Source organism: Malaclemys terrapin, chromosome 16 (assembly GCF_027887155.1).
Source record: "Malaclemys terrapin pileata isolate rMalTer1 chromosome 16, rMalTer1.hap1, whole genome shotgun sequence".
Classification (NCBI taxonomy): Eukaryota; Metazoa; Chordata; order Testudines; family Emydidae; genus Malaclemys; species Malaclemys terrapin.
This window is the reverse complement of record NC_071520.1, coordinates 27291822-27315475: the sequence shown is the minus strand read 5'-3', so window position 1 is coordinate 27315475 and position 23654 is coordinate 27291822. Positions and strand designations below refer to the sequence as shown.

The window sequence follows — 23654 nt, the reverse complement described above, 5'->3', positions numbered from 1 at the left end:
CACCCTCCCGCGGCCATTGTTACATCCGGGTACCCGATAGGAGGCGCTGGAGTCAGCGGGCGGGGTCTGTCGGCTTCAGTCAGTGAGCTCTAGAGCCGCCCGCAGCCGTCGAGGGAGGCTGGGTCCCTCTGAGGAGCCTGTGAGGGGAGCGAAACCCCAAGCGCTCGAGCATGGCAGTAGGTGCTCCTCATTATGGGGTGTTTTAGGGAGCGGAGAAGCGAGAGGACGGGGGGGTCTGAGTCGAGGGAACCGGGTACGCGCGTAGACAAAATGGCGTCCACCTCCTCCCCTTGGCGGCGCCATAATAGGCTTCAGTGTGGGGGAGGGGAGGCTACTTGCCACCTTCACCTCTTCTTCCAGAAGTTCCTGTCCCCCCCGTCCCCCGGTTTGCGAGGAAAGCAAAGAGTCTTGGGAACGTCTGCTTTGGGCTTAGCTACGTGCTGGCCCTGAGGGGCGGGTGCTCCTGCGAAGGGGGCAAGGGCGCCTTGGAGTCCAGACTCTCCATAGCTCGCGTTCCGGCGGATCCCTCTGCTCCTCCCCGCCCCTTTATACCTTTCTCCATGTTTGGGAATAGATCTAATATCTGAAACTATTTTCTAACACGCAGCATTTAAACGCACTCAAAAACTGGCCTGATTGGTAGTTTTAAGGGGAGATTCCCTTACTATAGTCAGACTTCTTTATCGCCTTTTCTCCTTCATATATGCGACTTTTAAGAGAGGGGGGGGTTTGCTTTTTTTGGTAAATGATTGGCTAAGCTTGCGGTTTTAATCTTGTACTTTATTCCCGATTAAAAATTCGTGTTTGTAAAATTTTAAGAGGTCAGTCAAACATAACTCTGATGAAGAAGGAAAATGTAGTAGGCAAGTTAACATAGGTAGGATTTTCAAAAATAGTGGGTTTTTTTGGTGTACCAAACGATGCCAAAAGTGAGATGCCTTAAAGGGACTTGATTTCTTGAAGTTGGGTGTGCATGGTACTTTCTGAAAGCCAGTCTTCTTCAAGATTTCTCTAATTGAGCAAAATCACTAATGTCTTGCAAATTTTGGCTGTAATTGTAAAGAAAAACTTATTCTTCTCTATCTTTGATAGAATCATTTTGCATTTATAAAATTGGTATTTTATATTTGACACATGTCAGATTATGTGAATCATTTAGTCTGTCACATATAGGAAGAAAATTAATGTCAAATTACTATGGGAGTAGAGAGCATCCTAGATCTGCTATCCACCCCAGAACTGTATTGTGATGGTTCTCAGGGTACCCAGAACTTGGAGCCTGAGGAAGTCTTAACTCGGTGTCCGCTTCCTAACGTGCACCAGCCTGTTAACCACTTGTCTTGACCATCCCAGCCCTTACTTTGCCTAGTCCCGACACAGGTTACACGCAGAATTACCAGATCTGCTATTCCTAAGGGAACAGAACACCCTAGCTTGTAAGATTCAACTCAGGATAAGGACTTTGCTTAACATTAAGCCCTTAGATATGTTTACATTGAAAACAAGAATATATTTATTATCCAAGATTCAAGGTGAGTAAGAATATTGGAAGCAAATACTTCATATATAAAACAATATAACACGCTTTCTAGAGACTAAATTTAACTACCAGGTTCATCTCCTATCTAAAGAACTTTATCTCACCTAAAGTTCTCTGTAGCATTTTCAGCCAAGGTTGGCTGAGATACTGTTTTCACAAATTTAAATGCACTGCCCGTTTGCTTTCTAGGTGCAGGGTGAGGGACTGTCATCATTGCCTCATTGTCTTTGTTCATATTCAGAAAAATCACCCTTGGCTTGTTTTTACTGTGTGCTACTTCCCTGTTGATTTCACATCACTTTATTAACATTAACTTTGTATGTAAATGGGTATCTGTTGTTAGTTTATACTGCTTAATCTACATCCAGAGAGAGACACTTCTTACCTCCTGTCTCGAGGAAAACCTGTTTTTCACCTTTGCTGGTGATTAATACCTTGATACTGACTTTAAAAACATAGCTCCTTACATAGTGTCTGTGTCTACGTTTCACAGACTGGTGTGACAGCAGCTTTCATTTGAGACCTCACATTATATTCTTTAGTGACTTAATGTACACACCAGACTCATGACATTTCTGTAACCCTTTGCCTGTTGGGATTAAAAGGTCCTTGGGTCACATACATGAATTAGCTTTATGACGCAACTCGTTGAGTCCACTGAGCAATAGTCAGCTTGCTTTCACAGTTAGGCCCTGATCCTGCAGAGATTTAGGGCTGGTCTATGCTGTGGGGGGGATCGATCTAAGATACTTCGATTTCAGCTATGTTATTCACGTAGCTGAAATTGCATATCTTAGATCGACTTACCTGGGGTCCGCACAGCACGGGATCGACGGCTGCGGCTCCCCCGTCGACTCTGCTACTGCCGCTCACTCCGGTGGAGTTCCAGAGTCGACGTGGAGTGCGTTCAGGGATCGATATATCGATCCTGGATAAATTGATTGCTACCCGCCAATATGGCGGGTAGTGAAGACGTACCCTTAGGCATGTGGCTAAATTTACCCGTTGTGAATAGTAAGACTACTCGCAGTGTGTGAAGTTAAGCCCCGTACCTAAGTTTTTGCAGAATTCAGGCCTTTCTGTGCAGTGTAGAAGTGTCCTTACTTTGCTGAGTGGTGGACGAGTAATTTTGGACGTGAATAAAACGGCTTTTTTGAACTGGAGAACAGTGTTGTAATAGGCTTAGAGTAGAACCTCAGAGTTACGAACATCTCTGGAATGGAGGTTCTTTATAACTGTGAAATGTTCATAACTCTGAACAAAATGTTAGTTATTCTCTCAAAAGTTTACAACTGGACATTGACTTGATACAGCTTTGAAACTTTACAAAAAAATTCTGCTTTCCCTTTTTTTAGTAGTGTATGTTTAACACACAACTGTATTTTTATTTATTTATTTATTTTGGTCTCTGCTGCTGCCTGATTGTGTCCTTCTGGTTCCAAATGAGGTGTGTGGTTGACGGGTCAGTTGGTAACTCTGAGGGTCTACTGTACTTTCTGCTGGGCATGGTATGTGGACAGCAAAAAAGACAGTTGTTAAAAAAAATTGTTTGGTACTTCAGCCCCTCATCTCTATTCCCCAAAGAAAATGGGTTTAAAATTGTTTGGTACTTCAGCCCCTCATCTCTATTCCCCAAAGAAAATGGGTTTAAAATTTAATGTCAGCTTTTTAAAATACTTCATAAAAATATACTCCAACTGAAGAAATAACAGACACTGGTCGAGTTGCTGAAAATAAAACATGTCAGAAATTTTTTTGTTACCGTAATATAAATCATCCTGTGAAACTCATTAGTTGTGGGCATCTGCAAATATCCCACATGATCACTGTACCAACAGTACTCTGAAGCACTCCCTCTCTCTAAAAAGTATGAGAAACTAGTCAGAATGTTTTGGAATGCCAAGGACTGATGGAATGACAAATGTGGAGTTGTTTATGCTCCATTATCTAAAGGTCTACCATGGTTTCCTGTGGGCGGGGAACTTCAGAGCTAAATAGGACTAGACAAGCAAAAGTCAAGATACTCAATCTGGGGACTGTTAATTTAAGTATATTAGCAGTCTAAAACCAGAATCTCTAAATATCAAATTTTGAAAAGACTAATACACAGACATTTATTTTGGATACATAAGTGGAGGATGCTATATCTTGAAAATTATGTGCATAACTTCTTTTGATTTTTCAAGATATATAAGTGGAGGACACTTTGTATCCAAAATACATTTTTGTGTGCTACACGTTTATAATAAATGCTGTATGAGAGGTATGTGTTGTTATCCTGATAATAGAAAAATAATAATTGCTTGCTTGCTTTCTCACCCCAGGCGAGTGTTTGAGTAGAATTTTGCAAAGATGCTGCTGTGGAAGGAAGGAAGCAGTAAAAAAAAATTAGCTGCCTGGACAACGTGGAGTGGGTGGGCTAAAGCATGTGAATTGTGAATATTGAGGAGATGTGAAAGGATTGTGTAATGTCACCGATGAAAAAAGCCCACCATTAGTACACTATATCCAGTAAAAGCTTTTTTAACCGGCATGCTGAGGGAATGAGGGGTGCTGGTAAATTAAAAATGCCGGTTAACTCAGAGGGAGAGGTTTGGAGTTTGGGGGAGGGGCTGTGGGGCACAGGCTTTGGGAGGGGGCTTGGGAGGCCGGATGGGGTGGGGCACTCAACTCTGGCATCTCTCTGTCCCTGCTGCTCCTGGCAGAGGTGCGCCCAGGCGACTCTGCAAGCAGGCACACTGTCTCTGTCTGCAGGCGCTGCCCGGCCCAATGGTCTGGGAGCCACGGAGGCAGCAACAGCAGGGATGGGAAGCTGCTTGTGGGAAGCTGCTGGAGGTGAGTGCCACCCCCCCCCCATCTGACACCCCAACCCCCTCCTGCGTCCCTGCCCCAAGCCCCCTCCTGGACCCAAACTCCCTCCCAGAGCACGCCCTGCATTCCCTCCCACACCCCGCTGGCTCTGCACCACTGGACTTTCAGTGTAGATCAGAAATGCTGGTTTATAGAGCTTGCCGGTTGGTGAAGTGCTAGATAAAAGAGCTTTTACTGTAGCATTGTTTTTATCTGAGTAATCGGAAGAATAAAGTAGCAGGGTCCATTGATTTAAATTAAGGTGATTTAAATCATTATTTAAATCACCAAGTGGAAAACCTAGATTTTAATAAACTTTTTGATTTGTACTTCCTTTATTTTCTAAAGAAAGGTGCATTCTCATTGGTTGACATAACCATTAAAATGTGTTCATTTACAACAAAATAGAGCTTTTATATTAGATTTGGTACATCTTTTTGCAACCTAGGAGGGTACCCTATAACTGTATACATTTATTTAAGCAATTACATAGCTTAATATTTTCAGATTCTTATTAATTGTACATTTTAGTATGTTAGAAAATGGTGAATGATGCATTGCTTATTTACTAAATAATTAACCTTTTAATTATGATTTGTGTCAAGCTGCAGTAGGATGGTGACTGGAATTTAATTAAATACATACAACAGCATATAAAATTAAATTGGAATCAACAAACCCTTTTATGTTTTGGATACATAAACTTCTTATCAAAGCATGTTTCACATTTACAACTAAATGATTTATTAAACAGAGGGTTTAACTAATTAGTGAATTAAACAGACTATTTCAGGACCTCCCGGGAAAATTTTCAGATATGCCTAGTGATTGGATTTTATGTTCCTAGTCTGGTTTCAGTCTCTTGAAAATGAGACAGTCTCCTAAATTATTTAGGCTGACCTATTGTGCCATATTTAAAAAGCTTGACTTCAAAAGTAAGATGTTTTTCCCGATTCTTTCTTCATATAGAAAAGTAGCCTTTAATTCAAAGTCTTTGATAGAGGCTCATGTATTCAACAGATTTATTTTTGTATTTAAATGTAAGACAGTGGTTCTCAAACTTTTCTACTGGTGACCCCTTTCATAAAGTAAGCCTCTGAGTGCGACCCCCCCCCCTTATAAATTAAAAACACATTTTTATATATTTAACACTGTTATAAATGCTGGAGGAAAAGCGGGTTTTGGGGTGAAGACTGACAGCTCGCAACCCCCCCCATGTAATAACCTCATGACCCCCTGTTTGAGAACCCCTGTTGTAAGAGAAAATATTGAGGTTAGGCCTTAACATATTTTGTATTGAATTCAGATTTCATTTCAAACGGGTTTATTTTAAAAAAGAAAATCTTACTATAATTTACAGTGGCAAAAAATGGATTTAAACCTCTTCTTGATTTCCTCCCTCCCCCCCCCCCCCAATCATTAGGTTTTTTAATCCTCTCTGTTAAAATCTGGTTCTATCCTGAAATTGATGCTGTTTAAAAAAAAAAAAAAAAAAAACACAAGGTAGTGTTCCATATTTACTGTCTAACTGATTTCTACATCTGTTTTGCGCAGTTTGCCAGTAAAAGCATGGCTTTTCTGTCAGCCATACAAACTCACCTGGGCTTAGTCAAACTGGATTCTGTCCCTCTTGTGACCAGTAACACATTCTTCAGGCCGAATTATGCCCTCAGTGAAATCTCTGCCACTTGGTTGCCTCCGCGGGTTTGATTATGCCTTCATTTCACCTCTTCAGAATCTCAGAAATCAGTGAGTGTGCATAGGTGCAAATGAAAGCATAATCTGGTTTTGTAGAATATCTTGCTGGCAATGCATGAAATGGAAAGAATTCATCTTAAATGTCAGATACCAAGGTGAGTTCGTGGAGCTGACAACAAAACTGGGGAAGAGTGGAGAAAGCATGTTCTTGCAAACTGAGCAGATTTGATACAGAAATCATTGAGACACAATGTGTATGGATCCCTGTGATTCTTACAAACACGCATTTCACACAGAATGATATTTTAATAATAGCACTGCTATATGGCTAACCATTGTTTAACACTTAGTAGCTTGGAGCTCTGTAAATTCTATATATTTTTTTTAATTTCCTGTCTCTTCCAGGCCAATTCTGCACTGCAGACTTTGATGCTTAGAGCACCATGATTTAGCTCTGTTGTTCCCTGATTCATAACACGATTTAAGCTGGCCTGTTTGTACAGCATCATACACCAGAAGTAACTTGAGTGATATGAATTTATAAAAGCAGCATTCGGATGCACAGCTAAACAATATAATTTGGAGAAATACAAAATGAGCTTTAAATGGTACAAAAATTAAATGAATACCAAACAATTTTTCACTACAAATTAAAAAAAAAAAAAAACTCATTTATGAAAGTCCAGTCTTCTTCTTTAAGAGTGTTCTTTTATGATTAAGCTGGTTTCTGGTGATGCTCTTAGTAATTCTGTTTGCACTAGACTGGATGCAGCATGTCTTGATAATGGTGCAGGAAGCGCAACTGTCATTTTAGTACACAAACATTAAGACAAAATGATTATGTATCCATAACATTCACTTGATAGAAAATCAAGTCATCCTGGAATGTTCTATTTTTAAAAGATGGCTGATTTAGTTGAACACTTTAAATAAGACCCAAGGTGAAAAGAGCAGCTTATGTGCTAGTGTATCTCATTATCTTCTCTTTGAATTTAAAAAGAAAAAAATCTTTGATCTTAAGTTTAAAATATTTTAATCTGCCCATGTAGGGTAGTGATACAGAACGAGATGGAATAGCCCCAGAAAAATCATCCCCAGAGAGAGAGAAGAAAAAGGAACAGTCAGATGTATCTAATTCTCCTAGAACCTCAAAACATCATTACTCAAGATCGCGTTCACGATCAAGGGAAAGAAAACGGAAGTCAGGTATGGTCAATCTCAAAGTGATGTTGCTTTACCTGTATAGGTATTTATTATGGCAGATCGTAAAATCCTGTTATAGTGTATAAACTTGATCCTGGCTCAGGAAGTTCTGGAGATAACATATTTTGCGCCTGGGTAATGTGCAAATAAGTTAATGAAGCAAGTTATAAATTATCTCTGATAGAGAACAAAATTCTTGATTCCTGTGGATTCACTACCAGCCAAAATATGTAAATTTCATCCTGGTTGTGTTACTGTGCATGTCCTTTTGAAGAAAACTGACATATTATTAGTCATATCTGCCTGAACTTAATTTCTTATAGTAGAATACAGTGTTTAAAAATACTCTAAAATAGAAACATGCACACTTGCAGAACTTGAATCTCTGTTTTTAAAATACAGCTTTGGAAAAAGTTGCTCTCAGAAGTCTGGTGCCGGTGGCTTAAGACTGAGAAGCTGAAAGTCTGGAACCCTACTAATTCTGAGCCTGAAACTGTTTTTGAAATACTGTACACTGAGACTTACTAACTTTTTAAAATGATTCATGTGCTGAAAATAAAAATTGAATATTTTTCCAAAGCCTAATGGATATTTTTCTTGGCAACACATAAGTATTAGAAATTAGAAAACTTGATGTGTAAATCTCTTCTGTTAGATGTGTTTGGTTTAAGACACTTTACTCCACGGTTTATATCCTAAATACAACAATTATGTTCTAGCTGATTAGGAGGTGAGTATGAAATAAACTAGTCAGGCAAAAGTAAATAGCATAAATGGTGAAAAGAAATTACCGTATATACTCGTTCATAAGCCGAATATTTTTGGTAAAAAAGTGACGCATCAAAGAGCGGGGGTTGGCTTATAAACGGGTATTCACCAAAATTTGGTGATTTTAAACTCTATGCAATCATTGAATTGAATATCTAATACATTGTCGTTTTGTTTACCTGGAGCGTCTGCAGGCATGGAGCCCCTCAGCTCCCTGTGGCCCACGGTTCACCATTCCCAGCCAGTGGGAGCTGCGGGAAGTTCCCGTGGTTCCCATTGGCTGGGAATGGCGAACCACAGCCACAGGTGCTCCAAGTAAACAAAACGTGCCGACCCGCCAGCGGCTAACCCTGATGGCCGGGAGCCAAAGTTTGCCAAGGGTCATGCAGTTTTTGCTATTTTTACCTAACCATCTTGGGGGGGGTCGGCTTATAAACAAATGGGCTAATGAACGAGTATATACGGTAATTTAAAAAATTCTCTGTTCTAATAATATGGTTTCTGACATAGATAAGGCATCTTAAGTATAGTTTTTAATTTTTGTTAAACCTTTATTTTTGACTCTGTGGGGTGGAAAAGCTAAATAACTTACATGAGTATAAACTAATAAAACTTGACAAGAAAGTTCATATTTACTTGATAAATAAATATTTTCTTCTTCAGATAACGAAGGAAGAAAACACAGAAGCCGGAGCAGAAGCAAAGAGGTAATTAACACTTTGTAGTGCTTAGGTAATTGTACAATACATCTTTAAAAGTATCTTGTAGTCATGTGCGTGTGTGTAAAACTATATATAAATGACTTTATGGTAAGTACAAAAAAACCATTGGAAACTCAAAAACTTAAATGGGTATGGAGTACCCATCATTGTGAAGCATGATTGAAGCCATCATTTTGACAAGAAGGTAATAGTTTATAGCAAAATTGCATTCAGAAACTGGTAACTTAAATTTTTTGTGGAAACAGCCAAATTAAAATTTCATATGGAGAAATAGAATTGGTGTTCTTGGTGACTATCTCACAGAGCTTCCATTAACCAGAAGCCTTACGTCTTCTGATGCCTGACCCCTACTCAGGGGTCTCAATGTTGAATACCCATCTACCTCAGGATATTTCTTTTTTTTTTTAAATCCCCACTGGCTAAACTCTGATGATTGCAACTTCGAATTTTAAGGAATGCTGCAGCAGTATATATGTAGCAATGTCAGCAAGAGTCAACTGGAAGTATGGCTGTGACAGCAAAGAGCTCACAGAGGGCTTCTTTAAAAATCGAAGGCAAGGGGAATGAGAAGAGGCAGTAGCAATGGTACATTGGAGATAACTGGCTTAGCCACCAGAGAAGAGGTGAAAGGAGCAAACAAGGAGCAGCAGTAGTAGCCAGGAGGGAGGCTGTCACGTGGGGCAGTAATAGGCTGGGTAGATGGGGAACTCCTAAAATTTTAATGTGGGACAGGAACTTTCCCTTCCCCCATCCCAATGGAAGCTCTGTAAAAATTAATTTAGGAGTTTTTGTGAAATTGACTATATTGTTTAGATCACATGATAACATTTCTATAATAAATCATACTCAGCGTGCTAATGCGCGAAGAGACTGAACTGAAGACGCTCCAGACTCAGATAGCAAAATTATAAGCCTACTTCATGATAAGGTAACTATTAGTCATTCAAACTCATATTTCCCTTAAAAATATCTTAAATCAGTTATGGGATGTAATGGTGTTTTATTACTGAGTGTATGTCTAGAAGACTGAAATTAAAAAAAAATTCTCATTACACTTAATGTTCAGAAAGTTTTTCTTCACTTATTAAAAAAAAAAAAAATTCCAGCGTTTTACTATAGTATTAGGTCTCAGTGAAGCTTTTACATCTTGCAAGTTGATTGAAATGATTAGCAGGTTTTTCATTAATAGGTTACCTGGATAGTGTCTCATGGTACATCTTAGCTTTCAGATTGTTTTTGCTGGGAATTGAGGTTCTTAAAGTTGTTTAATGGCCACAGACTAAAGACTAAAAACATCAGTAGCTGTTTTTGAATATATAGGTCAAAATGTCTTGCATTGTATTCATGGATGTGAATAGTATTAAGTAGCTGACATCTAAAAATAGACTTCTGTTTAACTCAACTATATTTCCATATATTGTAGTTATTATTTTATGAGTTAAAACTATAATAATAGACTAAAAATAGCAAAGATATTTCCAGTTTGTTAGAAATGTTTGAAATGAAGGATCTAGTACATGTCTAAAATTTGAAATTTACCAGCAAAAGTTTAGTTTAAAGGATTTGAGTGAAAGTATCTTAAAAGCTTATTGTTGGTATTATCTAATTATGACAAGTCTGTTCCAGGCTTGACTATTTTAAGTGATAAATAGGTAGTTGGGGGAAAGGATATTTAAATGTTCAATATTTCTTTAGAGCAGACTTAGCTGAACCTGTATATGACTGTATTTCAAAAAACATAGGATTTGTGCTGATACTGCTATATGATGTTTATAGTTTGATTTTTAGAATCCTTTTTTTTTAAAAATAACTTAAAAGATCTACAGTATTTTGTACTAGAAACAGTTGGTAAATAAGCTGGAAATATTAAGAAGAAAAATTGTTTCATGGTTTAGTCTCCAATGAAAACACTGATAAAAATCAGAACTAACCTTGCCAAAGTACTTTTGGCACTGCAGCTATAGAAGGAAGAGGAGCCTGCTTTAAAAAGAGGCAATGCAGAAAAAAATTGCAGTGCAGCATTGCAGGAGATCTCCATTTTAAACTATAGTGTGAGGCCTCAAAATTAATTTTAATTTTTTAAATACCTTAATTTAAGTCATCAGTACTTATTTAATCATGGGTAGAAGAATTGTTAAACTTCAAATAAGTTGTCAGACGTATGTCTGAAGCTATGTATGGGTTTACAGATGTGCTTGTGTACATGGTATGTCTCCAGACAAATATTAAATGTATTTTATTTACAAATATGTATGTGTGTGTGTATACATGCTCAGACACTGGTAGAGACAGAAATGTGTTAGGTTTTTAGCGTTGCTCCATTATAGATGGAGTAACTAGTAACTGAGGATGAACACCGTTTTCATTGTAGTGCTTTGAACTGTCATGTCAGGCGACAGTGTAATATTATAGTAGAACCCCTTTTATCCGACCCTCCATTATCTGGCTTTCCATATTAGCCAAACAACCAGTGTGCACAGGTCCGGAAGTGGGCAGTCTCTCTTGTGACCGCAAGATGGTGCTGCCTTGCACTTTCCCATTCTTTGGATGATCTGGTTTGGCCCCGGTCCCAGTTAGACTGGATAAGTGGGGTTCTGCTGTACTCTGATGAATGCTTTAGAAATACGTAAGATAGGTGGTGGGGGAAATTATAGTCTGTTTTTGCAACATTGGGTAGATGATGGTATTAAGTAAAATAGCCATCACTCTTGACTGAGCCACACTCCTAAGGTTACTAATGTTGCATCACAACATATCATTTTTATCTTCTGATACCATACTAACTCTTTTTGTTGCACTATCTTCCTGAAAGAACCAACTTCTTCTTAAAACAGGCAAGAAGACACGAGTCCAAAGAAAAGTCCTCCAAGAAACACAAATCTGACGACCACAATGACAAAGAACAGTCTTCTGACAAGGGAAGAGAGAGCCTAACTTCATCTGAAAATGGTGAGGACAGGCACAAACGCAAAGAAAGGAAATCATCAAGAGGCAAAAGTCATTCAAGATCCAGGTCTCGTGAAAGGTAAGTTCTCTATAAATGATCATTGAATAATCATATTTTTTCTCCTTCAAGTGCTTGACAAAAGTTGGGTGCTTTGGAGTTTTATGAGAGTTCCTATATAAAACTGAATTGTCTCTAACTCGGGGTTAAAAAAAAAAAAAAAAACTATTTCTTGCAGAATGTTAACTCTAAAGTAGCAAAGTTTCCCGTTTTATTATGCAATGCATTTAATGCTAGTCCAGATTTTTTTCCCTGAGTTGATGATAAAGTTATTGAGCCTCTTTAAGTCTTGATATAGATAATCTAAAATTAATCCAACGTATGCATATTAATTTATGCAATGAATGTATATTGCATAAATATTTAATCCCTTAGCACCAATGACAGTACATTTTCTCCTCCTAGCATCAGAGTGTTGCTTTTCCTTTTTCCGTGTATTGCCTTTAAAGTCCCTACCTCCTAAGTGAAGAGTTTCCTTTAAGGTATTAGAGTTCTGCTGTCTTAGATAAGAAACTCAAGTTAACTCTTCAAATTAGGATTCCTGCATTGGAATGCTCTTTTCATGTTGTTTGGTTACCGCACTAACATATTGTGTATCAGTATTAATGAGTAATATTGCTTAATGAACTAATGGCTTTCTTATAGTGGTAGTCTTCTTGGTTTTTTTTCTTTCATACCCCTCACTTAAATTGTTCAAGATGTTAACTTTATTACTGGAATGTATGTTTTCAGGCGTCATCGTAGTAGAAGCCGTGATAGAAAAAAGTCACGGTCCCGAAGCAGAGAGAGAAAACGCCGTATAAGATCTCGTTCTAGATCAAAATCTAGACACAGACATAGAAGTAGAAGCAGAAGTAGAACTAGGAGCAGAAGCCGGTAAGTATTATGTTCTTAATTTGTCATTTGTGTAAATGTTGTTATTGGATCACAGAGACTTTGTCACCACTCAAATGTAGCACGTTTTAAAATCTATTCAGATTAACTGGAATGGAAATAGCTTTCTATGGCATTAATATCTAGAGGCTCCATTGTGCTAGTCACTGTACAAATTCATAAGATGATGCATTTGCTCCAAAGAGCTTACCATCTAAGAGTTGGGTTCTCACCTTTTTTAGTAGAATGACTCCATGGTATAACTTAAAAGAAGTCTTGGGACCCCACAAATTAAAGAATGTTGGGGGGACCCTATGAGCTGAGACAGTATAGATTATAGGATTTTGAAAAATATCAGCCCACAGAATGAGAGGACAGATGGCTTTGTTAAAAGTGCAGAACTAAGAGTCCAAAGTTATGGCTTCTGTTCCCATGTCTGCCCAACCTTGCTATGTGTCCTTAGAGAAATTGCTTGATGTTTTTAGACTTCAGCTCCATGGCTCTAAAATTGAATTACTTAAGTACAGAGCTGTTGAGAATAACTTGTAACCACTTTTGAGATCCTCTTGTGGATGGTGGTGTAGAATACAAAGTATAATTTCTTACTGAAAGACAGATGTGTAATTCCATTTGAACTACTTTTGACTGAATTATTTCTTGTCAAGCTCACTTTATATTTCAGTCTAACCTGTTCATGCCACACTTTCAGCTTAGTCAACTTGGAGTATAAAGTTCTCAAAAAGAAAAAAAAAATGCAGAATGAAAGAGGCAACAAAATCTGTTGTTTGATGTTACTAGAGTGGTGAGATTGCCAAAGTGCTTGTTAAAAATAACTTTACTGTATCTGCATCTTGTTGTTTCCAGATGGTGCTTCTCTGTAAAAACACACTTCGGGAAAGGGGAGCTACCCACCTTGAAAATACTAGCTATCAAAGATATTGACCCTCAGTATATCTGGTGCACTTGACTCCACAGCTTTGTTTGACAGATCTGGAGCCTTTTGCAGTTCTTGGGGGTTTTTTAGCTTGTATTGAGATAGTGCACTTGTATATTTAGTAGTGTTTTAATATGCTAAATTGCCTATGGAACTTCTCATCAGTGAGTTTATCTGGACTTGTTTTATTGCCATTCAGAATTAAGTACATGGAAAATTTGGTAATGCCATCTTTACTACTGTCTGCTTCCCAGTGAGACTCTTGCCTCATTGGAGCCAGCTACCAGCAGAATAAGGCATGAATGTTCAGAATATCAGAGTCTACTTGCATTTGCCATCTTTTGCATCTTTAATATACTGCAGTTTTTGTTCTGAACAAGTGAATGATTTGCTGTAAGCACTGATCCAAAACAGGCGGTAGATGCTTATTACGTTCAACAAACTTGGGAAAAAAACATGTGAATCCTATATGTGAAATTGATACACTCTCAGAACCCTCTGAGATCCTCTGAAATATTCAAATTCCCATCCTTATAACGTAATCCAAATATTTCAAGTAATGGCTTTAGTTTGGAAATCTGTCGTGACTATTTAGCATTAGATCAGTTTAGTGTCCCAGTATGTTTCACTATGAAAATCAGGGTTCTGGTGTAATATTGCAATGACACTTGTGAAATATTCAGCAAACTTCATCTGATCAGCCACAGAATTCAATAGTGTGGTTTTTCTCACAAAGATATATTATTTCAACATGCACTTCTCAGAAGACAGCTGAGGGGATGTATGTGACATAATGGACATGCTCCTACCGATATTTAATGAAGGATTTTAAACTGTTTTTTTTTTTTTGGGGGGGGGGGGGGCAGAATATGGAGAATGGAATGTGTCAGTTCCCTTTAGAGTTCTAAAACTATAGACTGCATGTATTTAACATAAAAACAATTCCGTATCATTTAAAAGCTGTGTTCTTGCTTCCTCTTCAAGAACTGAATTAAAAAATAACTGAAACTGAGCAGCAAGTTTGCAGGAAAAATAAAGGGCTTTCAGTTTAGTCATGATCTTGCCAACCAAAAATATACAGTATATTGGGTTGTAATCAATCATGACAGTAATCCCCTTTTTTGGTGATTGCTGTATTCAGACCTAATCAAAATCCTGGAAAAATGAGTCATTAATATTTGAAATAAAGTGTATGTGGGTCATACAACTCTTGTGCTTTTTCTAGCAGCAGCTGGGCCTTCGTATCACATCTGAGCTCAGTTAAAGTCTTTTGAGGTAAAACCACTGGACTGAGCTCCAACAAAAAATTAATTAGCAAGACACGGTTATACTTCCACCGCAAAATGAAGCCTCCTATTCATGAAATACTGCATTCGCCGTGATACAGCACAGCATTTATAGTTGTCAAAGCCTGAGTTACTGGTGATGGTTTCCAAGAAACTCCCCAGTCAGTTTTCCAAGTGAGCTTTCTTTATTGGCACTTAGATCAGTCTGAAGTCTTTTTGTCTTTGGTATTTATAACTTTCTAGCAGTTCTGCCATTGTCTCACTCAGATTCAGAGCTGAATGGGATGCATGAAGCATACAGTAACCATTTTTCAACTCTAAACTAAACTAAAATGCTCAGATACAGAAGTCAAAATTCTTTAATTTTCTTGATGCCTTGGTTGGGCACATCATTGATCAATCCCTGATAACTGCTGCTATGACAGGTATGCAGGTGTCTCTGAAACACATGTTGTGGATTAACTCCGTTCTGGTAAATGATGCAACTCTGTCCCGAGTTTCACAGTGCCTGAGTCAATATTTTGACTGTGATCTCTTCTATTGAGGGAGTAAACTGACCTCTTTTGTTCTCCATCAGGTTTTTAGTGAAAACTGATCTGTTTTGTAACTTTACTCTGGTAGTTAGTTCACTGAAAATTGTTTGCAGTCAGTGCAGCTTTGGAAAAAAGGAGCAGAATATTTAAAATAGCTGCTCTGTCCCCAACCAGCCATATTCCTTATCACAGCTTGTATTTATGCTTCATTAAATGTCAAATTGTAAAAGCTTCGGGCACTGTACATCTTAAAATACTTTCCCTCTCTGTGGCATTATGTAAGAACCACGTGGGGTGCTGTCTCTTGCAATTTGCTGTTTGTCAAATACTTTCAGAAATTTAGGATATGGTGGTTGTAATGTTCCTCTTGTCAGAAACCTTGCAATGGAAAAATCTTTGATATCTTGTAATCGAGTGATCAGTGATGTTGGATGAGAGGTTTGGTGGTAGTTGTGCTTCACCTCATTGTGTCTGAGCAGCTATTGGTTAGCAGCAATATATTTTTACAGTCAACCAAAAGTGATCATGCTTTATATCAGAAATTATATTGCTGGGAAGGAAGGGGCTTACCAGACAAACTGGTGTCCAGTTTCTAATATTTTTCTTTAGTGACCAAATAGTCTATAATTGAAATTAGCTTCTTATCAGTTTACTAGCCTTCAGCAAAGCCATGCTTCAGAGTTCTCTGCACTGGATAAATTCCAAATGAGCAGTGTTCCCTTTCAGTGGTATTATTAGTATGAGCTTCTGAATTCCTGGGTTCAAGATGCTCTTCTAACTTAATCTTAATTTTACAGCTCTTAGTTTTAGCAGGACTACTTGCCAAAAAAATCTATGCAGTTATTGTCCTCATTTATGTCTAGAGATTCAGAAGGAAAGCCTATTAGGGTTTAAAATCATCCAGTCAGAACACAGCATCTGCAAAGCAACGGGTGATAGGTTGACTACCCAATCTTGGGTTTCTGTTTAGCAATTTTGAAATCTTGCAGATTTATTATTCTTGTATCGAGACCAGTGTTTTTCCTATGTATGTAAAACCATTCCTCCTATAGAGGGCCATGCATTTTTTAGAGCTAAACTTGCTTTTTGACCTTTTATCGATGTTTTTTTTCCTACTTCACTTTAAGATGTAGTAATTTCAAGTATTTGACATGAACTATTCATAAAATTATTAGATGATTACTGTAAATTACTCCTTCAGACTTTTCCCCATCAAAAATAATATTTTTAGGACAGACATCCACCTGTTAGTGTTGAGTGGGGTATAGAACTCTTCCCCAATCATTTTATTGAATTTTACACCATTACTTTGTGTGTTTCTGGTAATCTTAAGGTATTGGTTCAAAAAGAAAGGCTCCCATGGCCGTCTGTTATGTCCTATTTAAATTTTTGAATTTCATAGCGTGTAAGAACTGTAGATTGTAGATTCAGTCAAAGATGAATAAGGAGGAACTTTAATTCTTAGAATTGGGTGTTCTAGCATTCCCTATTACAGAATTATGGCCTCTGGTATTTTCATTTATTCGCTTCCCCCCCCCCCCCATCCCCTCGCGATGTATTGTTTTATATTTGTAATTGTGCTTCCCACATTTTAACCCTCCACTGTATCCTTGGAAAGCAGTTGAAGGATTTTAATGTTAAATTATTTGTGAATATTAAAATACACACTGATTTATTTCAGTGACTAATGGATCTTTTTATTAATATGGTCACTTACAGAGAAAGAAAGAAGAGAATTGAAAAACCCCGAAAGTTCAGCAGGAGTCACAGCCGAAGTCCAAGTCCACCACCTTTTAGGGGGCGAAACACAGCAATGGATGCACAGGAAGCATTAGCCAGAAGGTACTCAATTTCATTTTAAAAAAACCTAACAAATACTACAGGCTGAAGTACTTTCCCTACCTAATAAGGACAGTGCAAATAGTGACAGTACAAGATTCTTTACAGTACTTTGCCAAACGTATGTGTCTGATCTGGAGGAATCAGCCAGTTAATGCCAGTTGTGGTGGCTTTTGGAATTTGAACAGCAAACCCACTTAAGACTGGATTAAGAGCACCAATTCACTACTGGTACATGTGTGTGGTGTTAAATTTTACTTAGTTTTCCTTACTGCTAAGCATCTATTTACTACTATCTGTAAGCTTTAAAAAAAATAAAAAAATCTTTAAATGTTTACAGTTTAGTTTCCCCTTTGAGCGTCAAGATTTCTGTGTAAATAATGGTAACGTTCATGTTCATTCCAACTTGCTTAAATAAATAATAGACATTTGTATGGAAGCTGACCAGTATTGCTAATCTTCTGCATATTAATGTGTTTAAATTACTTTTTTATTATGTAAATCACTTGTAGGTTGGAAAGAGCAAAGAAATTGCAAGAACAGAGAGAAAAAGAAATGGTTGAAAAACAGAAACAACAGGAAATCGTTGCTGGTAAAAAAATTTTTTTTTAACTAAAGTATACGTACGGAACAGTAATGGGAGGGAAAATAGGATGTAGCTTTGTTAGATCTTGGACTTAAACAGTTCTACAGATCCAATGAAATACCTGTAACCATTTATTCCTTGTTCAGTAGCTAATTATGGTAACTTGGAACATATGGTGGTCTATTTAATGAGAAAATGTTTGAAAACTTCCTGTTGGGGTTTTTATTGTTCCTATCGGTGCCCAGCACCACAATCACCATCCTGAGGATGACTTGATAACAAGAACTCTGCATGTTAATTATTTGGAGGGGGGACACTTCCCACATCCTGTGCCTGAACAAGCACCCCAGAACATTCTTGAGCCCCTGTTGGCCAAGGAAATGAGAGAATTGTATTTAAGAATAGAGCTCTAGTTTCCCATATGGTATTGCAGTCGAGTGCTATATTACATATTATACTTATTCCAAAAAGTATGCATCACTATCTTCTGGCTTTTAATGGTTTATTGCTTAAAAGTGATGAAGGATGTGCAGTTCTCCTTTTTTGGCTATTGGTTCAGAAACAAATTTGTGAACTTGGTGTACCTAGTTTTTTTTTAATTGTCTAAAAGAATACAAGGTGAGTTTTAATGTAATGTTAAATTTAACTCCATTTCACTAAAACCCATTGTAGATTTCCCATTTTTAACATAAACCTTGCTATTTTCTAAAGTGCATCCCATGTCTCATCCTTACATTTTCCGTCTATTTTCTAATAATGCAAGGTAGAAAACAATTGCTAAAATTATATTGGAGTGTTGCTCTAACAGGTTATTCCTTGTGTTGAAAGTTTATTCAAAACTTTAACATTCACTTTCCCCCCCCCCCCCCCCCCCCCCACCACCACTTTTTTCTCTTCAGCAGCTGCTGCCACTGGGGGTTCTGTCATCAATGTTGCTGCTCTTCTGGCATCAGGAACACAAGTAACTCCTCAAATAGCTATGGCAGCTCAAATGGCAGCACTACAAGCAAAAGCACTGGCAGAGACTGGAATAGCAGTACCTAGCTATTATAACCCAGCAGCAGTGAACCCAATGAAGTTTGCTGAGCAGGAAAAAAAGCGGAAAATGCTCTGGCAAGGGAAAAAAGAAGGGGTAATTCTCTCCTTTCTACTCTTAGTGTGAAAACATCTTAATGTTGCTTTCTGTGTGACAAGATTAAACTAAGAAGAATGAAATTGCTTGTTGACACTGACAATCTCTGTTAGCAACAGCAAAACATTAAATTTGGAGTGTAGGAAATAAGAAATGACCTAGTCCATGAATGTCAGATGTTACAGTGATGGGGAACATTTAAGAACCCAGATAGCCATAAGGCATAATTAAATTTTAAAATAAATTTCTTGGGTTGCTTAAAGGTTGCAACTAAATATCAATTGCAAGATGACCTCTGCTATGGGATATACAGTCTGTTTTAAGCCTAAAGAAACAAAGTAAAAGCTCTTGGTTTCCATGAAGTAACATTCTGACAGAATTAAAATATAATGTTTATGCAGCCTGTTATCCTGCTTTGACCTCCCCATAACATTATTTCTGTCATACCATCACTGTGAAAGTTGGATCATTTACTTTGGGTAAGCTGTCTTTCTGGCACACTGCAGGCTTACAGTAAACGAATTCTGCAGCCTAGCAAACAATGTCTCAGGTATAAAGCAGCACATTAACATGATAACAATTTTGTGCCTATAAAATTGCAAATTTGTAGCCTTTAAATCCTTAAGTTTTAGGCTGTCAGATTTATAATAGTATTAACAGAAATATAGATCTTTGAATTAAAAACAAAAAACAAAAAAGTTTTGAGGATAGTTGAAATTTATAGAAAGCAAGTCAGGATTTGAATAGAGTTTCATCTTTCCACCTCCCAGTGCCAAAGATTTGGTGTTAGTGTTTAGTGGCTGTAAACACCATATGCTGATTATAAGGAGTTTGTGGTATATCAGGTTCATTGCCACCAAATTACCTTAATAAACAAGTTTTAGATTTGGATTTTTCAAATTTCACTTTCTACTTAATGTCTTTTGTATTATAGAGTGAAAGATTGAAAAACAGCAAAAGCTTCAGACTATGCTGTTGGACAAAATAGGAGACACTGCCAGCCAAAAAAACTCCAGTGTCCCATAAAGTATCATAGTAAAGATAAACTACATGTTAGCACGTCCCATCAGCTCTACTGCAATGAAGAAGTTCAGGGGGACTCAGTCTGTCACCATCAATATGTTCAAAGCAGTAAGCATTATCTGGGAAGGATAATCATGAACCAGCCTCCCTTCTGGAGCTCATCAGAACTCCTGCTTAGTTGTAAGAAGTGTTACTTCTGAGCAGTTTATAATGAGGGTCTAGTGTTTCAGCAGCACTCCCACCCTTTGTTGACCTACAGCACCAGACCTGGACTGGAAATTTGAACTGGGAACTTCTATATGGCGATAAAGAATAATACCACCAAAGTAGGCCATTGTCTAGACCCCTTAGTGTCAATCTTTTTAAGGCATCTTTCTGTCTATCTGTCTTACTACTTGAGTTGTAATTTTATTGGAAATGTTCTGAAAAAAAATTAAATTTGCGCAATTGTTTCCTATCCTTGTAGGATAAATCACAGTCTGCAGAAATATGGGAGAAATTGAATTTTGGAAACAAGGACCAAAATGTCAAATTCAGAAAACTAATGGGCATTAAGGTACGGAGTTCTGAATTTCTTTGTATTTGGGTTTATAATCTTAATCTTCCTTAAAAGAGTGTGTTTTATGACTGACTAATATCCATTTAAATTGCTTACAAATAGCTGAAACCACATTTTGGGGTGTTCCAAAATTAAAAACTTGAATTCATATTAAGATACTGTTTGTGAATTTAAATCAGAAATATTTCCCGGTTCAAGCAGAAGTTCTTGAACTTCCTTTGAGGAGATTCTGACTAAATTGTCTGTGAAGGCTTGGAATAGAAACCATTGTAGTTTCTCAACTCAATATTCACAGTCTAGTAGTTAGCTACACAGGGTTATTAAACATATTATTTAGTAATTGCAGATATGTATATAAATTTAATTCAATTATTTTGTACTAGGGCTGTCAAGCGATTAAAAAAATTAATCACTATTAAACAATAATAGAATACCATTATTTAAATATTTTTGGATATTTTCTACATTTGAGAGTTAACTGCGATTAATCGACAGCTCTACTTTGTACTAATTTAAAAAAATCCATTTAGAAATAAGGAAGAAACATCTTTTATTATTTGGGAGTGAAGTGATGATCAGACTAGTAAATTAGAAAAAAACAATTCCAGTTGTTGTTGGATTTTGCCTCCAACTTTAAATTGTTCTACCTTACTGTTAAATATCCAAATGTTGATTTCAGTCTAGCTTTTTTTAAACCTGAGCAAATGTTTAATGTAATTCAATATTAATGTTTTTCATAGGTGAGGGGACCTTATTTAAACTTAATCAATTTTGCTAAGTGTCATTACACTTGAATGCCCCCTCTGGCGCACAGTTCATATTATTGATAATCATTATTACCAGCTGCTACAAACAGCCAAGTAAAAGGTCTTGTATGAAGCTTAAAAAACAGCTATAATACATTAATGCTTTGATTGTTCAATAATAATGATTTAATCTTTTTCTATAAATCACTTTCTAATTTCTAGAGTGAGGATGAAGCTGGTTGTAGTTCAGTTGATGAAGAAAGTTATAAAACTCTGAAGCAACAGGAAGAAGTATTCAGAAATCTGGATGCACAATATGAGATGGCACGATCACAGACTCACACACAAAGAGGAATGGGATTGGGGTTTACATCTTCAATGCGAGGAATGGATGCAATTTGAAAAAACATGATTTTAAAGTCTGGGACTTTGTGGATGATTCCCGTTCTGAGGTTGGGTCCTTGTTCACCAAAAAGCTAGCATTCTAGCTTGCATGGGTGTTGCATTGACTTTAATTTATTGAAAAAGTACAATTTTTCTGTAAATATGAGATCAGTGATACTGGTGTTAGTGTTGTAATCAGGTTATACCCACTTCCATTAAACTTGACAGAACTATAGAAGGACAGTATTTTTAGTTAAAGTTCTACTTTTTCAAACAAAGCAGCAGCTGGGGTAAACTCATACATGGATATTTCGTGTCCACCGTCTTGTGTACTTTTGTACTTTAACCTTGTACAGTTATTTTCAACTCTTGAAACATGAAAGAAACATTGTGTAGATGTTATCTAGCAGATTGGCCAATTGGCACATTAATCCAGTGCAACAACCTGGTTAATAAACATGTTTTTCTCTAAACTGCTATTTTTAAGTTTACTTAAAAGCTTGTTTTAATCTTTGTTTTTGTTTTTAATTATCCTTCCCATAAATAATTTTTAAAAGTTACGTTGAATTTCCAGCTATTACTTTAGCACAGGGAGCTCTGTAGTAGAATAAGAAAAAAGGTGAATGTCACAGGGGTGGTATTCAAACAGTAATGGGTACTGAACATTTGTTTTTTAGCTTGACTGTTACTATGGTGTACATAATGTGTCCCAATATATTAGCAGGTCTTGAAAAACCCAGCACCTACTAAGCAAGGGATTAGCCTTCTCATGAGGGTGAAATACACCACTTCCCTGAGCTACTCCTTCATCCCTAGCCATACCCACCTCCTCCCTAGTCTCCTGTTGGCTGGGTGTTCTCCATTGCTTGGATTCAAAGACACTACCACTAGCTAAATTTTGTACCCTAATGAATTCCACTCTTACACCAAAAAAATCAGTGTTTTTCTCTGACCACAAGATAAATTAATGCCCCATACAGTGAATTCAACTTATGCTGGACCTACAAGCAGAGCCCTCCACTTGGTAGCAGAGAGGCATAAGTTTCCCTCTCCCTCTTGGGCCAAAACAGGGAGCAAGAAGCTGAGGAGCAGGAAGGCCTTGATCAGCTGGAGGATGAGGAGCTACAGGCCCCCTGTCTGCTGCCTCCCATCAGAGGGATCTGAGGCAAGAGTCTGTTCTACCACCTCAGAGAGGGCTTGGGATGGGGGTGGAATGGAGAAATGCAGAACCCTGCTGCTGCTGCCACAATCCTACCCAAGCCCTCTGCTGAAATGATCAAGTAGCTCACACATTGCCATATCAGTTTGTTAGTCTGAGTTCTAGATGACTACTCAGGCTTGAGTAAGATGCATGAGGCATATCTTGGTGATTCTCATGGTTGGTCTAACCCTTGGCCTATCTGAAGACTGGACTGGCTGAGGTTTTCTCTTTTGTTTTGTTTTTTGTTTGTTACTGTAAAGTGATATAAAACGTCATGAATAAAACTGACAATATAAAATTGGTTTCCTTTCTCAAACAGATACAGTGGAAACATTTCAACGTATAAAGAAAGAAAAAAGAAAATGTATTGAGGGGATTAAATATAGGACAGGAGAAGAAGTGGGTAAATTAAACGTTCCTCCTGTGTTTTCTCTTAAGTGAGCACTCCAATTTAGTCCTTTTCCTAAAATAACTTGAAAAAATGCTACAGGCACAAATCTGTATGCCTTCTCAGAATATCCTGTGTAGATTTGCATGGTTGCAAGTTTCTAGGCAAGTGGAAGAAGTTTTCCATCTCCAACAAATAAGCAAAAGTTGAATTAACATCCTATTATGTCACATTCTTGAAAGTACCCAAAGACCAAAATTCTGGCGTGCTTGGCAATGAAAGGCAAGTGTGCTTTTTTTCATTGTGATAAAAAATTGACTAATACAGGTCTGTCTCCTCTTACGCTGGGGTTACGTTCCGCGGTAAAGCGAAAGCGTAAAGCGAA

General features: G+C 37.5%; 1 protein-coding gene across 5 annotated transcripts; it reads left to right on the top strand.

Moving 5' to 3' along the window:
• The first annotated feature begins 48 nt into the window (after window positions 1-48).
• Window positions 49-22153, top strand: RSRC2 (arginine and serine rich coiled-coil 2). Of its 5 annotated transcripts, none has more exons than XM_054006439.1 (10): window positions 49-176; window positions 7138-7294; window positions 8723-8766; window positions 11616-11806; window positions 12518-12661; window positions 17131-17253; window positions 17763-17842; window positions 18736-18968; window positions 20458-20547; window positions 21519-22153. In XM_054006439.1, exons 1-10 carry the CDS (start codon window positions 171-173, stop codon window positions 21696-21698), a joined length of 1248 nt encoding a protein of 415 aa, XP_053862414.1. In that variant the 5' UTR covers window positions 49-170; the 3' UTR covers window positions 21699-22153. The 5 variants fall into 5 exon arrangements, with proteins under 5 accessions (XP_053862414.1, XP_053862413.1, XP_053862411.1 ...); XM_054006438.1 differs by lacking the exon at window positions 49-176 and adding an exon at window positions 4295-4375 and having other exon boundaries at window positions 18739-18968; XM_054006436.1 differs by lacking the exon at window positions 49-176 and adding an exon at window positions 4295-4375.
• The last annotated feature ends 1501 nt before the right edge of the window (window positions 22154-23654 follow it).

Coding starts and splice junctions, on each gene's coding strand:
- RSRC2 (XM_054006436.1), top strand. CDS start 4,310: ATGGTCTGGGAGCCACGGAGGCAGCAACAGCAGGGATGGGAAGCTGCT. Junction 7,295..8,722: donor GGAAAGAAAACGGAAGTCAG/GTATGGTCAATC, acceptor TTTCTTCTTCAG/ATAACGAAGGAAGAAAACAC. Junction 17,843..18,735: donor ACAACAGGAAATCGTTGCTG/GTAAAAAAATTT, acceptor TTTTCTCTTCAG/CAGCTGCTGCCACTGGGGGT.